The 15,760-nt window shown below is 44.1% G+C and overlaps 1 protein-coding gene across 8 annotated transcripts in view; it reads right to left on the bottom strand.

Moving 5' to 3' along the window:
- The window catches only part of TRAF2 (TNF receptor associated factor 2), a 217,247-nt gene that overhangs the window by 79,468 nt on the left and 122,019 nt on the right, over positions 1-15,760 (bottom strand). For all 8 annotated transcript variants that reach the window (XM_033960745.1, XM_033960752.1, XM_033960751.1 and 5 more), the window contains 2 exons: positions 12,506-12,580; positions 3,976-4,050 (listed from right to left, as the gene is read on the bottom strand). In XM_033960745.1, coding sequence (XP_033816636.1) covers positions 3,976-4,050; positions 12,506-12,580 — 150 coding nt within the window. The remainder of the gene's footprint in view (positions 1-3,975; positions 4,051-12,505; positions 12,581-15,760) is intronic.

Genomic DNA, 15,760 nt, shown 5'->3' with positions numbered 1-15,760 from the left:
AACTAAGTTGGATAAAAAAGATATTATGAAGGGATATCCTGCTATCCTCCTTTTTTGAATATCCTCATTTTTCGGTATCACTCCTTGCTAAATTGTGGTCCAAGGAAGATAAGTGATTGCTTTATTTGGTTTTTCTGTATTTCTATTGCAAAAGTCTTCTTGTAAAGTATGTAAAGTTAATAAATAAATACATTTTAAAAAAATCCCTGAAAATACATCAACTGCAGAGCACAAGTAAAAAAAAAAAAAGAGACCTTTTCAACTCATTTTCAGAAGAAAAAACTGAGGAGATGGTGATTACCCACTAACACAAGGAGGCAGAGCTGAAAAGCTGTAGATGATTTCTTCTGCAAAAACTCATGGGTAGAGATGAATAACCCACTGGTCAAGACTCATATTCTTTTTACACTGGAATGCATGTTTCAGTTTTCTGGGTCTTGCTGCATCTGGGCAGGCAGAACCTGCCATAATGAAGCCACCATGTTGTGGCTCTCTATATAGCTTGTCTTAATATATAGTGGGTTCTCAAACCTGATTTGCTAGAGCTTGAAACGATTGAGGCAGGAAAGTCCTTTGGCCACAAATATGAATTTATTTCATGAATAAATGTTTATGATACCAGCACTAACACGTTAAAGTGCTAGCAGGGCACTTAAGGGCTATTCTGCAAATACCTGTATATATGTGAGAGAGGCATACACAATGGATGAGCATGGGTGGGGCTTAAGTAGAGCTCCCACTTATGCAATTAACTACAGAATACTCTAAATTATGCTTGTCCCTGCTGCATTTATATGCCCATATTTATGTCAGCTCATATGGGTTTCACTAGAATTCTATAATAGAAGGCATCTAGGTTCCATTTTCTTAAGGTGCCTAAATGGAAGTGTCCACTTATATAATTTCCTCCTAAGTACAAAGAACTGAAGCCGGAAGAAAATGGGCATGAATTGTGCCTTACAGTTAATATACAATACATTCACCTTTACTGCAGCAGACAACACAGATTACTTAACTCCACATCAATAGGTGGTGTTACATGAGTGACAGACATAGAACATAGAAACATGATGGCAGATAAATCCAAATGGCCCATCCGGTATGCCCTCCGCATAAACCATTTTGTCCCCCATGCCAAACTGTCATTTTCCAACTATTTAATTTTCATACCATAAGTATCCTTCTGTTATCTAGGTTATATCAAGCTTCACCTTATGCAATACATTTGGTGTCATATACTTATTCAGTCTGTCTACATTGCATATATATTACTTGTCCTGTGCTACTTGCTTTAACCTGATGGTATAGGTTCTCTCTATTTTTGTTTTAAAGAGTCAACCTGCTGTCTTTATTTTATTCTGATTGACAGTGTGTTGTGCATTACTTCTTGCTCTTCAGTTTTCTTATTAGGAGTGCTTACCTGTGATTTATAAAAAAAATTTAGATTGATAATGTCTAGTGCATATTCTGCCCTCTATTTCTTGTGTTCAATGTGCCAACCTGATGTCCTAAATTTATTCAAGTTAGCAAGGTCTTTCCCATATTTTACTGTTGGCCTCTGTGTTATTGCATGTCCTAATACTGTCTTCCCTGTGTCCACCTGATGTCTCTAGTTTATTCAGATGGGCAGTATTCAGTGTATAGTTTCTTTTCTACTTTCCGTCTGCCCTGTGTCAACCTGCTGTCTCTAGTTTATTCAGATTGACAATGTCCAGTGTATAGTTTGCTTTCTACTTTCCGTCTACTCAAATATAAACCAATCCGAATATAAACAGAGGTAATCTTTTTCTCCCAAAAAAAGGAGGAAAAAAGATTGACTTGAATATAAACCAAAGTTAGAAATTTGAGTGAGTGGCTTTTGTCATCTCCACCAGAACACCTAACCTCATTCACATTTGCAGAAAAACAAAACAAAAAAACCCTTTTAAAATACAAAACCACAAACTAAAAGTACCATTGTACACGAACGAAACCCTAATATGCCAGACTCTGCACACAGTACAAAACAAGAGAAATAGAAAAAAATGCATTTCTTCCTAAACAGTCCAAAATATAAAAACAGCAGATGTAAATTTTCAATCACTAAACAGAAAATAAAATCCAATTTTAACTACCTTTGTTATCTGGTGATTTTATTTTCTGTCATATACGTAATCAATCCCCTCCATATATCATTTTAAACTCAATATGTTATATGTAAACTAACTTCGGAAGTGCTCAGAACCCGCAGGTAGAGAACCCGCAAATGGAGACATGCCCCAAAATCTGGACCCCCACCCCTTGGTCTATCATTGCACTTCCTCCTACACTAATAAAACTGTTTAATTAATATTATATTACTTTATTATGACTTTCTTCTTTTGTGTAAAGTGCTTAGTGCTCGAGTTTCATGCTTGAGATTTCAATCATTTCATATAAATGCTAAAAAAGTCCATAGCCTGGTAAAGTCAATGAAGCTAATGATGGTACTATCGGGTTCTGACATATTTCCCCCCCTTGCGGGAACCCACCACTTCATGTGACAACCAAGAGGACTGCTGCTTCTCCTGTAGACCAACAGGGGTCCGCATTCTGGGGCGTGTCCCCATTTGCGGGTTCTCTACCTGCAGGTTCTGAGCACTTCCGAAGTTAGTTTAAAATGATATATGGAGGGGTTCAGTTATATATATGACTGAATTGTTCACCATTTGGATCCACCAAGTATTAGATTATATTCCCTGTGTTTGATTTTGGATTTTATTTTCTGATCATCTTGTTCCTTGTGCTCTTAACTCTGTTCCTTATGCATTTTGTTTCTTTCCTCTCGTTCACTTTTTGGACTACATCCTTCTTTGGCACCGATTTTCCTATTCCGTTTTCTTCCATTTTTCTGCCTCTATCTCACCCATCTCTTCCCTTTCCCATCGTCCACATGCACCACCCCTCCTTTTCCCTCCATCTATGTGTTCCATCTCTTCCCCTTCCCTCTTTCCATGTGCCACCATCTCCTTTCTCTTGCTGCCCGCAGACTCCTCTGCACCGTTTCTTTGCTGCGGTCCACCCAAGCAAAAACAGGAAGCTGCTTCAGAGGGTGGTGGACCACAGCAAAAGAAAAAAGTAGAGAGGAGGCCACCATCTTAGGAACTCCTATCCTCCGCTACCCGCTCCTCTCTACCCCGACTGACATCGCACTTACAGTCCCGATGCTCTGGAAACCAACGCTGATGCCGACACTCTGTGCCGGGCTGAAGGGCCTTGAGCGTCTGCACATGCTCAAGGCTTGTTGGACTCCCTTTGAGAATCCCGGCACTGTTTCTTGATTGACATATGATCAGCAGCTGCTTTTAAGGTGGCTGCGACAACAGTGCCATTTATAGAATCTGGGCCTTAGTGCTTACACCCAGGACCTGCAACTAAATTCAGGCACAATCATTTATACCAACTGAACTCCACCCAACCCCTTTATTCTATAACTGCACCTGTAAATTTGAGGAATGCTTCTGATCCATCCATGACTCTCCCCAGCCTGCAACCCCCCCCCCCCTTTGGAGCAGTGCTTAAATTTGTGTGTGTAAATTTCAGTTAAATCCAATTAGCCCCAATAACTGCTTGTTAAGGAGCCAATCATCAGTAATTATTGGCTCACACAACTCAAAACGCCATATATAGGATCTGGGGGGATAATGGCTATGTCCACTTATGTAGCTAGTTCTTAAATAATTTTTCAACTTAGGAATATTTGAAGTTTCCATATGTTTTATTGTAGTCTGTCCTTCATAATTTGTTGGAGTTTCACATTTAGAAAAGCAAACGGACATAAAGCCATAAGTAGTTATCTTAAGCAGATACAGCATTTGGAGACTCAGGCCCTTTTAGGTGGTATAACAGGCAGGGAGGTTAGTGGGCTTGGCTAAGCACTTCTACAATGTCATGTTAAGTACAGTAGGAGAGGATACCATTCAAGCATTGGGCATCTTTAGAAACAAACATTCTTACCATTTCAGTGCAACCTATTATATAGAATTTGCAAGGCGCTTTACATTTGCCACAAGACTTTACGTGATCCTGAAACTAAAGAAAAAAAAATTTACATATTATTTATACATAAATGTATAATGTAATTTAAATTCCTACTCAATACCCAAAATACAAGAGCTAGGTGGTTTACAAAAAATGTCTCCCTCTCTATGGTGGCATCTTATAGAGCAGTGTTTTTCAACCACTGGTCCATGGACCAGTGCCGGTCCACAGAAATTTCCTGCCGGTCCACAGGGCCGGCATGTGCATCAGGCCCAAAACAGTGTTCTTCAATTGCCGTTTCGCGGTGCGACTGATGCGGCATTATCTTCAGGCCGGCTCCCTCTTCCTCACTGACTCAGTGCACAAAGCCACGGGCAGCAGCTCCTATGCATGTCCTGCGCCTGAACTGGAAACCTTCTCTCTGATGTCGCAACATCAGAGGGAAGGCTTCCAGATGGCCTACGACTTAGCTCAGTGTTCTTCAATCGCCAGTCTGCAGACCGATGCAAGTCCACAAAATAATTATTTTATTTCTGCCGGTCCATAGGTGTAAAAAGTTTGAAGAAAACTGTTATAGAGCAATTTACCGAAGTAGAAGCTTTTGAGGTGAAGAAGCCACTTTATCAGACACAAGTAGTATAACTCACATTCGAGTATGTTTACCCACCTCCTGGAGCAGATGCGGAAAGGGAAGAATGATAAAGAACATAAAGGTGATACTGGTACACAACAGAAGGTCCCTTTTCAAAGACCATTAAATTCCTATGGGCTTTGATGCATTTACTGTGGCAGGCTTGCTACTGTGGTTTTGTAAAAGGGGCCCAGATTAAGGAAAAGATGATAATGGCAACCTAATTAAACTAAACTAAAACTTGGATTTGTATACCAGGTCATCACCAAAAGAGGATCTCGACTTGGTTAACAATAATTAAAAAGAAAAACATAAGGCAATAAAACAAACAAACAAAAAAAAAACACCCAACAATTAAACTACCAACAGTTTTATATCAAAGTTTTAAGTATGTGTGTGCTAGACAAGATTAATAAAAAAAAAACAAAAACAACAAACCCCACCACCTTAACTTATCTGATGATACAACTTACCAGCAAGCTCAAAGCAAGTTACAGCATAAATGGCTCATTCAGTAAACTGCCTAACACAGCCACATAAATCTATCATATTATAGGTACAGTCAAACCTCGGTTTACGAGTAACCCGGTTTCGAGTGTTTTGCAAGATGAGCAAAACGTTCTCGCTAAACTTGTCTCGCAAACAGAGTGTTGACTCGATTTGCGAGCCCTCCCCCCCCAACTGGCATCGCTCCCCCTCGCTCGCAAAGGCCCCCCCCGCTCGAACCGGCACACCCTTCCTGTGTGAACCGGCACCCCCCGCCCGAATCTCAGCAAGAGGAAGAATTAGGCGGCCTTGAGCATGCGCAGATGCATGCTCAAGGCCCAGCAGAGGCAGGAAGTTCTTCAAGCGGCACTGGCACGTCCTGTGGGCTGCGTGCCGGTGCCAGACTGGGGGGGTGGTAAGTTTCAAGTTGTTCGGGCAGGGGGATGCCGGTTTTTGCGGGGGGGGGGGGCAGCACCGCTGGCCTCGGGGGGAGGGTGGGAACATATCAAGCGAGTTTCCATTATTTCCTATGGGGAAACTCGCTTTGATATACGAGTATTTTGGTTTACGAGCATGCTGCTGGAACGAATTATGCTCGTAAATCAAGGTTCCATTGTATTTGTACTCTAAATTTTGAAAGCCCGATTATTTTTTTTATACTTAATACAAATGTACACCCTCTTCATGTGACACAATCTGTTAGAAACTGATCTTACTTAGCATAAAGCTGAGCATATGTTGTATGTGTGAATACTCATACAGTTATCTTAAAAATTTGAAGCATTTATTCCTGCATTTTCTCCATACTATATTAGGATTTATTTACTACTTTTTTTGAAGAAATTCACCTGGAAGTGTACAGCAATTATAAACAATTCATCTAGTATTTGATTTCTCAAGGTAAGAATGTGCATTCAGCACTTTTTCTTTCTTTCAACTTTTCCTTAACATTTAGCACATTCCAGGTGAGTTGAAAATAAATCTCTTTGTGGTGGTTATCTCCTGACAAAAGAGAGCATCACCTTGTTGCTTTCTCAGACTGTGCAGAATGAAAGATTAGGTTTCTTACCTCTGCTAATCTTGTAAATCTCCGCTGGAGGCTGAACTTGTGGGATTCTGCATCCTTTTAGCCTTGGCTGCAGGGCTAATAAAACTTGTTCCCTCCCCTCTAGGCTATCTGCCTGGTAGCTTTCTGTCATGCTCAGTTTAGTCAAAAAGCCAGTGATATCTAGTGCAAACAGGAAACAGAAAAAGAGAAGAGGATGCGGGAACTCCCGCTACTAGTCAATTCTGCTCATGAGTATATCAAGCACAAGGAACCATAGCCAAAAAAGGGCAACTTAAAAAATATATATATATATATATATATATATATATATATGTTTTGCAATTTGTACATGTTCAAATTTCTATTTCTTATATATATATAACAGATAAATCCACATATATATATATATAAGTGGATTTATCTGTTATATATATAAGAAATAGAAATTTGAACATGTACAAATTGCAAAACAGATAAATCCACTTAATGTAGACACAACCTGAATTCATATGGGGCCCCACTCAGGAACCCCGGCAACCTTTGAACCCAACCTAAGGGAACATGTATGGAATTCTTAATGAGTGTGGTCAAAGACAGTAATCCAGCTTACCAGTAACTGAAGAGGCGATCTGTGAATCATACAAAACAAATGGGCGGGAGTTCAGATTCCAGAGGATATTTGCAAGAAGGAAGATTAGCAAAGGTAAGAAACCTAATCTTTCATTCTTGTACAATCCCTCTGGAGGCTGAACTTGTGGGACTTATCAAAGCAGTCCCAATTCTCAGGGGGGGCCCGATGAAATTGCCACCAGGACGGAAGCACCAAAAGTCGCATCACCCCTAGCTGCCAAATCAAGCCAGTAAAACCCGGTAAAGGCATAAATCGAAGACCACATGGCTGCCATACAAATCTCCTCAGAGACTCCGCCATGGAGGAAGCCAAGCCTTTGGAAGAGCGAGCCTTCAACCCAAGGGGAGGCTTCTTCCCCGCTGAAACGCAGGCAGTGGAAATGGCCACTCGTATCCAACGTGAGATGGTAGCCTTAGCAGAAATAAAAACAGACTGTGGATGTGGATGTTCTAAAAAATGATTTTTATTTGCTCTTCACAATAAAAATATAAATAGAAGTCTAGAACAAAGAGATGATCTGACAGATGGAAAGCATTAGTGGCCTCCAGGTATCTCAAAAGGAGATGCACATTCAGAGACTGCAAAATATGTTCTTTAGACTTGGAAACCGAAGTAACCACGCTGGCAGCTGAACTTCCTGGTTGATATGGAAAGAGGAAATCACTTTCGGAAGAAAGGAAGACACAGCTCTCAAAATCACTACCAACACAGTGATGCAAAGAAAAGGATCTCTGCACTACAGAGCCTGAAGCTCCGACTCTCTCCGTGCCGAAGTGACTGCCACAAGAAAAACAGTTGTAATGGCAAGTTCTTTCAGAGAGATGCCATCCAGGGGTGCATAGGGTGAACGAATCAGGGAGCATAGGACCAAATTCAGGTGCCACATTGGACATGGCAGCCATAGCCTCCCAGCTCCCCTCAAGAACTGGACAACGTCCAGGTGAGATGCCAGAGAACCCCTGAACGAAGAGGAACCTAAACAGGAAAGTCCCATAATCTGGACACGGAGTGAAGAGACCGCCAAATCCTTCCTGAGGCCAGCCTTCAGGAAAGTCCAGAACATGAGCCACTAACAGTACCAAGGGTTCACCTGAACCCCCGCACACCAAGCCTGAAAGTACCTCCAGGCTTTTGTGTAGGCCGATACAGTTGATTTCCACTTGCTCTGAAGGAGTGCAGTAAAAACCGCAGAGGAATAACCCCTGGCCTTCATGGCCACTCGCTCAAGCACCAGGCCATATGACCAAAGCAGGCCGGATCTTGAAGTGCAATCGGGCCCTTCTTGAGTAACCTCCGATGGCAAGAAAGACGCAGACTCCTCTCCGAGCTCAACCTCACAAAGTCTGCGTACCAAGGTCTTCTGGGCCAGACAGGAGCTACAAGGATCACCGGACCCCTGTGAGAAGACACCTGGTGCAGCACACACCTATTATGGGCCATGGGGGAAAGACGTATAGAAGTTCCCCTTCAGGCCCAAGACTGAACCAGAGCATTGATTCCTTCGCTGCCGAACTCCCATCAGCAACTGAAGAACCTGTCCGCCTTCCTGTGCTTTGAAGACGCCATCAGATCGAATGGTAGCTCGGACAGGAACCATTCTCCCTGGTCCAGAGTTTGATGCCTAAGAAAGTCTGCCTGAACATTGCCTACGCCGGCCACAAGAGTTGCGGACAAAGCCAACAGATGACACTCCACCCAAGCAAAGAACATCCGCTCCTCCAAGCCCAGCAGGGGACTCCTCGTGCCTCCTTGACAGGTGACATAGGAAACAGCTGTTGCATTGTCCAAGAACAGACAGCCTTCTGGTGAGACTCCTTTGAAATCTCAGCAGCGCTAACCAGATCGCTCGCAGCTCCAGTCAATTACTTGACCATCTGCTCTCCCTCGCCATCCAGGTGCCCTGGACTGGTACAGACTTGCAAATAGCTCCCCAGTCGGAGAGGCTCATGTTCATAGTCAGGGTCACCCAGTCCAAGACCCGCAGAGGGAGCCCTTTGTTCAGAGTGACTGGGTTTAACCACCACAGCATACTGCTGCACGCTGAAGCCAACCAAGGCAGCTTCACCCCCGGCACATCTCTCTGGGGATTCCACCGCATCAGAAGGGATAACTGAATAGGACATAGGTGAGCTTTCGCTTACAGAATCACATCTATGGTCTCCACCAAGAGACCAAACACTTGCAGATACTGCCAGGCTGTTGGTGCTGGGACTGCAAACATGTCCCAAATTGCACTTCTGAGTTTGAGTTTTCTGGATTCTGGAAGAAATACCCAGTCCATTCCTGTGTGGAACCGGACTCCCAGGTACTCCAAGTCCTACGTCGGCTCGAGACGACTCTTCTTCAGATTGATCACCCATCTGGAGACTTTCCAGCAAAGACACCACTTGGCGAACTGCCAAGTGGCACTGCACCCTCGAGGGAGCTCTGATTAGCCAGTCGTCGAGGTATGGATGTACAAGCACACCCAGTGATCACCGAAGAGCAGCCATCACTACCATGACTTTGGTGAATGATCTGGGCGCCAATGCCAAACTGAAAGGTAGCACCGCGAACTGGAAATGCCTCCTGAGAACATGAAACCTCAGGAACCTCCAATGATCCGGAAATATCGGGATGTGGAGGTATGCTTCCGTGAGATTCAAGGAAGCTAAAAACACCCCGGGTGCTACTGCTGCCATTACAGAACGCACCATTTCCACCTGAAACGCAGAACTTGCAAGAATGCGTTTACTGCTTTCAGGTCCAGAATCGGTCTGCAATCTTCGGAGTATTTCTTTGGCATGATGACGTAAATCGAGTATCTCCCAGAGCCCAAGTCTTCCCTTGGGACTGGCTCTATGGCCAGATCTAAATACCAGCGCACCATAGTGCACAACTTGCCAGCTCTGTCCGGTTTTTCTCAGGAGGACAGGAAGAAGTCCGCTGGCGGCCAGAAGAACTGTAGTCGAAGGCCCTCCCTGAGTACCTCTAGGACCCATTGGTCCGAGATTATCTTTAGCCATTCTGGAATGACTGTGAAAGCTTTCCCCCGATCTGGGGGGGGGGCTTTACCAGAGATCTGGCATCATAATTTTCTCTTGGGAGGGATAGAAGTTCGGGAGTTGAAAGACTGTTGGCATGCTGCACCTGCAAAGCGAGGTCTGGAGGATGCTCCAAAGTACACTGTCCTACCACAGGGGGTCCGGCATACTGTGAGGTTTGCCAGAAGGGATGAAAATTCAGTCGCCCCATCCCTCTGGTCGGGCAAGGTAGAGCCAGGAAGCACCTTAGGCTTATGGTCCTACACTGGCCATAAGGTCATCCAAACCCTAGCCAAACAAAAGCAAACCTTTAAAAGGCAACTTGCTCAGCATAGCCTTAGATGAAGAATCACCCGACCATTGGCGAATCCAGAACATACTCCTTGCAGAAACTGAAGAAGCTCCCAGCTTAGCAAAAACTTTCAAGATATCATAACATGTGTCTTCCAAAAAAATTCATCCAGAAACCAGGAAGTCGAGGTCTCGAAGGACAACCTCCTCAGGATCCTGACGGAGTGTGGTATGACATGCCCGGGACACAAAGGAAGTGTCCACTGCAGCCCATACTCCCGCCGCAGCGGAATCAAAAAGATGCTTCATGACAAAATCCACATGTCTGTTCTGGACATCCTTCAGGACAACCCGTCCATCCGAGGGCAAAGAGGTACATTTAGTGACCTGAGCCACCACTGAATCCACCTTTGGCGGGACTAAGCGCTGGGAAAATTCTGATGCCATGGGATACAACTTAGCCATGGCCCTAGCGCACTTCAAGGGACCCTTCAGGACCTCCCAAACCTTTCCGTCAAGTCCGCGTGGTCAAGTCCGCGTGGTCTGGAAATGCAGCGGAAAGTGGGAGCTTATAAGTGATGATGGTACACTGCCTGAACCGCTGAGCCTGAATCAAGTTTCAATGTTCGCAGGGACTCCTAGATAAGATAGGGAGGCGGCTGGACTTGCTTGCGCACCGTCTGATCTTCTCCCAGATCATGGAAATCAGTGTTCTGGGACTCCCCTGGATCCGCTAAGTTAGCTACATCAGCTGATCCTGTAGAAGAGCCATTCAATAGCAATGGCATAGAAATTGACGCAGGTACTGAGGCAATGGCAGAGAGCTACTGCTTGCTTTCAGGTGGACCAGCAAGGAAGCAAATGGACATGCTGGAATCCAAATGCTGAACAAACTGCTGCACTGGAGTCTGAGAGGGAGAGACAGGCAAAGCCCTTTTTCCTCCCGAAAGCCTGATACATTGATACATCATATCTACAAATTCCAGTGGAAATTAGTCACTGGCAGCAAGAGCTGATCTGTAGGACTCAAATTTGGAATGTCTCAGAAGTCTTCTAAACTTTTCCCTGGAACTGTGCTTGCGTTTTGCCAAAACGCCCTCCTCGCCTAAGTTTGGTGTCCTGGACACTGGACTCGCATCTCCGGTGGAATCAGATGAAAACAGGGCCTCTCCAGAGGAAGATAGTGTGGAATCCACGAATGGTTCACGCCCCTCGCGGATTGTGGCACACAATACACGGCTGCGAATCTGCGAGCCATCCGCCACATTTACAGCATGAATCCATGCCATCTTATCCTGAGGTGGCCATCTGTGTTTAGAGCAAAAACAAAGTTTCTAAGTCCAAAAATATACTTTTGAAAACTTTAAAGAAAATCCAAGATGGCCACCGCAGGTGCCGATTTTGCATTAAAACTGCCCAGGAAAAACGCAGGGAACTGCGAAGAACAACGATTTTGCAGGTAGAAGGGACCAAGGCATTCAGGGAAACCACCCAAATCCCCAATCTCAGCACCCCCCAAAATCACCAAATCTGTGGACTCAGACACCACAGAGACCTGTACTGCAAAGAAAGTCTATGGCAACCTGCAATACACAGCACAAGCAAGGAGATGAGTACCTCAGGAGCTGATTAAACTGGATTTTTCAGGTCTTCTGACCGCCTCACCTTCCCTGTCACCATAGATCATGACCACCAGGATCCCTCAGGGAAATTAGAGAAGACACGCGGTCCGGTTCTGATCCCGGCATACCTCCACGGAACCACAGCAGCCTGCGCTTTACCCCATTGCAGACAAACCAGGGGAGAGATGGCCCCCAATCCCAGAGACCCAATCCAATCTGCAGGCTGTCCAGAGGGCTTACTGCAGTTTAAGCTTATAGAGCACCCTCCAGAGCAAACAAAATTTAAAATGTCTGCGATCTCCTGCTGAAGGATCATTTGCACAGAGTTGATCCACAGCACGTGGACAAACCCGTGACATAAATAAAAAAAGACTAGGAATTGAAAACAAATCACAAGCAGAAGAGACTGAGTTCAACCATGCAGAACTGCAGAACTGAGCATGATAGAAAACTCCCGGGCAGGTAGCCCAAAGGGGAGGGATCAAGTTTTAGTAGCCCTGCAGCAGAAGCTGCCAGACATACAAGAACCCTCGAGTTCAGCCTCCAGAGGGATTGTACAAGAATGAGAGAACTTGCTCACCCAGAACATATTCAACAATACTAGAAGCAGAGTTTGAGCTTCATGATGCTTGGCAATAACATGAAAAGCCCAATGTTTAAATATGGATATTGTGCAAATACCTGCTGAAATCCCTCAAGCAAAAATGCTACAGGCAACAAGACTTCTGCCATCATAACCACGTTACAGCAAAAATCCCAAAATTCTCCATTTACCTTTTCTCTCGGAATTCTTTTCCTTCCACAACCTTCACAAGTGAGTGGAAACTTGGGGCAGATTTCATCATGGGCCTTTACAAAAGAAGACAAGAAATCAGAGGTGTCTGATAAGGTATCTCTAGAAGGTCATTCAGTGCATGAAATCTTAGCAACAAAGGGGAAAAAAAAATTATTTATTTATATACACTGTAATCCATGAGACCAATATTCAGAAAAAGAGCTCCTAAATTTAGGAACAGAGATAATTTGGTACCTAAATTCAGAAGTCTGGGTTTTCAGCTAAAATTCACCTACATTTAAAAGCTTAAAACTTTGCTCCTAAAATTTAGACCTGCTATTCATTTGACCTAGTTTTAAGAACCTAATTTACCCCCCCAACCTCCTTTATAAAGCACTTTTACCCCCTCTTCTACAAAGCCGCGCAAGCAGCTGTCGTGCCGCAAGAGCCCCAAAGCCCTTTAAATCTCTATGGGCTTCGGGGTCGTTACCGTGCAGCAGCCGCTAGTGCAGCTTTAGAAGAGAGTTATACTTTATCACTGGCCATGGCAGTAAAAGCTCCGATGCTCATAGATGCCTTAGGTAGCTAGTGCTGAAAACCTGTGCTAAGCTATTTGCTATTTTTATACTCTAACCTGCCTAATGCCTAAAGTTAGGGGCTTTGCAAAACTAGAACCATAATATTATGAACTTGGCCCAAGTAAATTTTCAGACAGGACAATATAGGAACATCACTCTTTTGAACACTGGTTTTAATGGGGGAGGGATGGTAATTCTATAACTGGGCATGGGAGCTTATTGTATAAAGCAGGGTTTAACGCGCATTACCTTGGGGGTACACGAGCCGTTTGTTGGGGGTATGTGCCATTGCGGATATTGCCTGCTCGTCCGCTTCTGCCTAAACCGCTGCTGCCAGGGATCCCTCCTTCTTGCCTGCCTGCCTCCACCCAACCTTAGCCCCCATTCCTGGGTCTATAAACCAAGCCTCTTCCCTAAAGAAGTCCTTTCTTTGGGAACCTCCAAATCTTACTTGCTCCACTTCATCACCGAAGTTGAAACAATGGATTGAAAATAATGTTTTATTTTTTCCAGTTTATGAATTATTTTTAATCTTATTCATTGTTTTGCCACTTGTTTTTGTTTTGTTCTATTTCTATTATTTAAAATTCACCAGAATTCTGTACTTAGTTCAAAATAGTCTTGTTAGAAAGTTTACTTGATTAATTTTCCTCTATATCTACTTCTCACTTCTCTATTACTCTTTAGGTACTTTAGTTAGATTGTGAGCCTTCGGGACAGTAAGGGAAATTTCTAAGTACCTTTCTTTCTTATAATTTTAATGTATATTTTCTGTAAACCGCTTAGAACTTAACGGATGTAGCGGTATATAAGAAATAAATTACATTACATTACATTCCTCTCAGCTGGATCCAACTTCTTCCCAGTTCCAGATTCCCCCACCTACTAGCTCCCCACAGCTGTATTTTAAAAACTTTGAGCAGTCAGCAGCGCAACAAAGCCAGCCTCCCGCTGTCTGCCTGCCTGCCCCGGAAGTGTTATTTCTGCAGCCTACGCAGAACACTGCAGAAAGAACACATCCAGGGTAAGCAGGCAGACGGCGGGAGGCAGGTTTCATTCCTGATTCCCCACCTATCAGCTCCCTGTCGCTTTATTTTAAAATCTTCAGGCAGCTGGAAGCAAAATGAAGCCAGCCTCCTGCCTCATTAGTGTTCTTTCTGCAAAGTTCTACCTACGTAGAAGGAAGGCAGGAAGGCAGGCAGATGGCGGGAGGCTGCTTTGTTGTGCCTCTGGCTGCCTGAAGATTTTAAAATACAGTGGCAGGGAATTGGTAGGTGGGGGAATCAGGAACTGGGGAGAGGTCAGATCCAGCTGAAAGGAATGGGGGCTGGAGTTGGGAATAAGGGAAGGACAGATGCTACAGGAGGGGTGGGGCTTGGGAAGGACAGATGCTGCATGGGCTGGGGGTTAGGAAGGGAGGGAAAGAGATGCTGCCGGTAGGTGAGGGAACAGGAAAAGAGAATGGTTGGATATAGGTGTGGAATGAGAGGGAAAAATGGTGCACATGGGGAAAGGAAGACAGAGGAAAATTGGGCATAAGAGAGGAGAGAGGTAGAGATGCATGGGGGAGAGAAGAATGAAAGGGAGAAATGTTAGATATGGTGGTGGAAAGGGAACAGAGGAACAGATTGAAGGGGATGCAAGGTGGAGGAATATTGGACATAGTGATAGAGGGGGAGATGTGGCATGGTGCTGGAGAGGGGTGATAGAAGGCGAAATGGGCATAGGGCTGATGGGCAGTGGTGAAAAATGCTGCACATGTTCAAGGGAATGAGAGAGGGAGAAATGTTGGATATGGCAGCAGAGGGGGTGGGAGAGATGTTTGGATCTCTCAAGACAATGCGTTCCAGAGCTTAAATATTCTGAGTGAAAAAAATTCCTCCCATTGGTTTTAAAAGTATTTCCCTGTAACTTCATCGAGTGTCCTCTAGTCTTTGTAATTTTTGACAATGTGGATAGATTTTTCACTCCGTCAACAATTACAAAGACACTCGATGAAGTTACAAGGAAATACTTTTAAAATCAATAGGAGGAAATTTTTTTCAGAGAACAGTTAAGCTCTGGAACGCATTGCCAGAGGTTTTGGTAGAAGCGGATAGCTTAGCTGGTTTTAAGAAAGGGTGGACAAATTCCTGGAGGAAAAGTCCATAGTCTGTTATTGAGAGAGACATGGGGAAAGCCACTGCTTGGAATAATGCTACTCCTTGGGTTTTGGCCAGGTATTAGTGACCTGGATTGGCCACCGTGAGAATGGGCTACTGGGCTTAATGGACCATTGGTCCGACCCAGTAAGGCTATTCTTATGCTCCTATGAGAGAGAGGGAGACATGTTGCCAATAGGGGTGGAGGAGAGAGGAAGAAAAGTTGGACTCATGGAGGAACAGACAGAAATGTTGGTTGGGAAAGGAATGAGGTCCGGAGGAGACAAAGCATGTAGGAGGCAGAAAGAAAGAAATATTGGATGCACAGTCAGAAGGAAGTGTAGCCAGAGGCTCATGAAATCATCAGACAACAAAGGTAGGAAAAGTTATTTTACTTTTCAATTTAGTGATCGAAGTGTTTTCGTTTTGAGAATTTATATCTGCTGTCTATATTTTGCACTATATTTGTATATTTTTTTATAGTTGTTACTGAGGTGACATTGAATATTTTAAAGTCATATGCCTTGACCTCTTT

This window comes from Geotrypetes seraphini, chromosome 10 (genome assembly GCF_902459505.1).
Source record: "Geotrypetes seraphini chromosome 10, aGeoSer1.1, whole genome shotgun sequence".
NCBI classification, from domain to species: Eukaryota; Metazoa; Chordata; class Amphibia; order Gymnophiona; family Dermophiidae; genus Geotrypetes; species Geotrypetes seraphini.
This window is presented reverse-complemented; position numbering and strand designations above follow the sequence as displayed.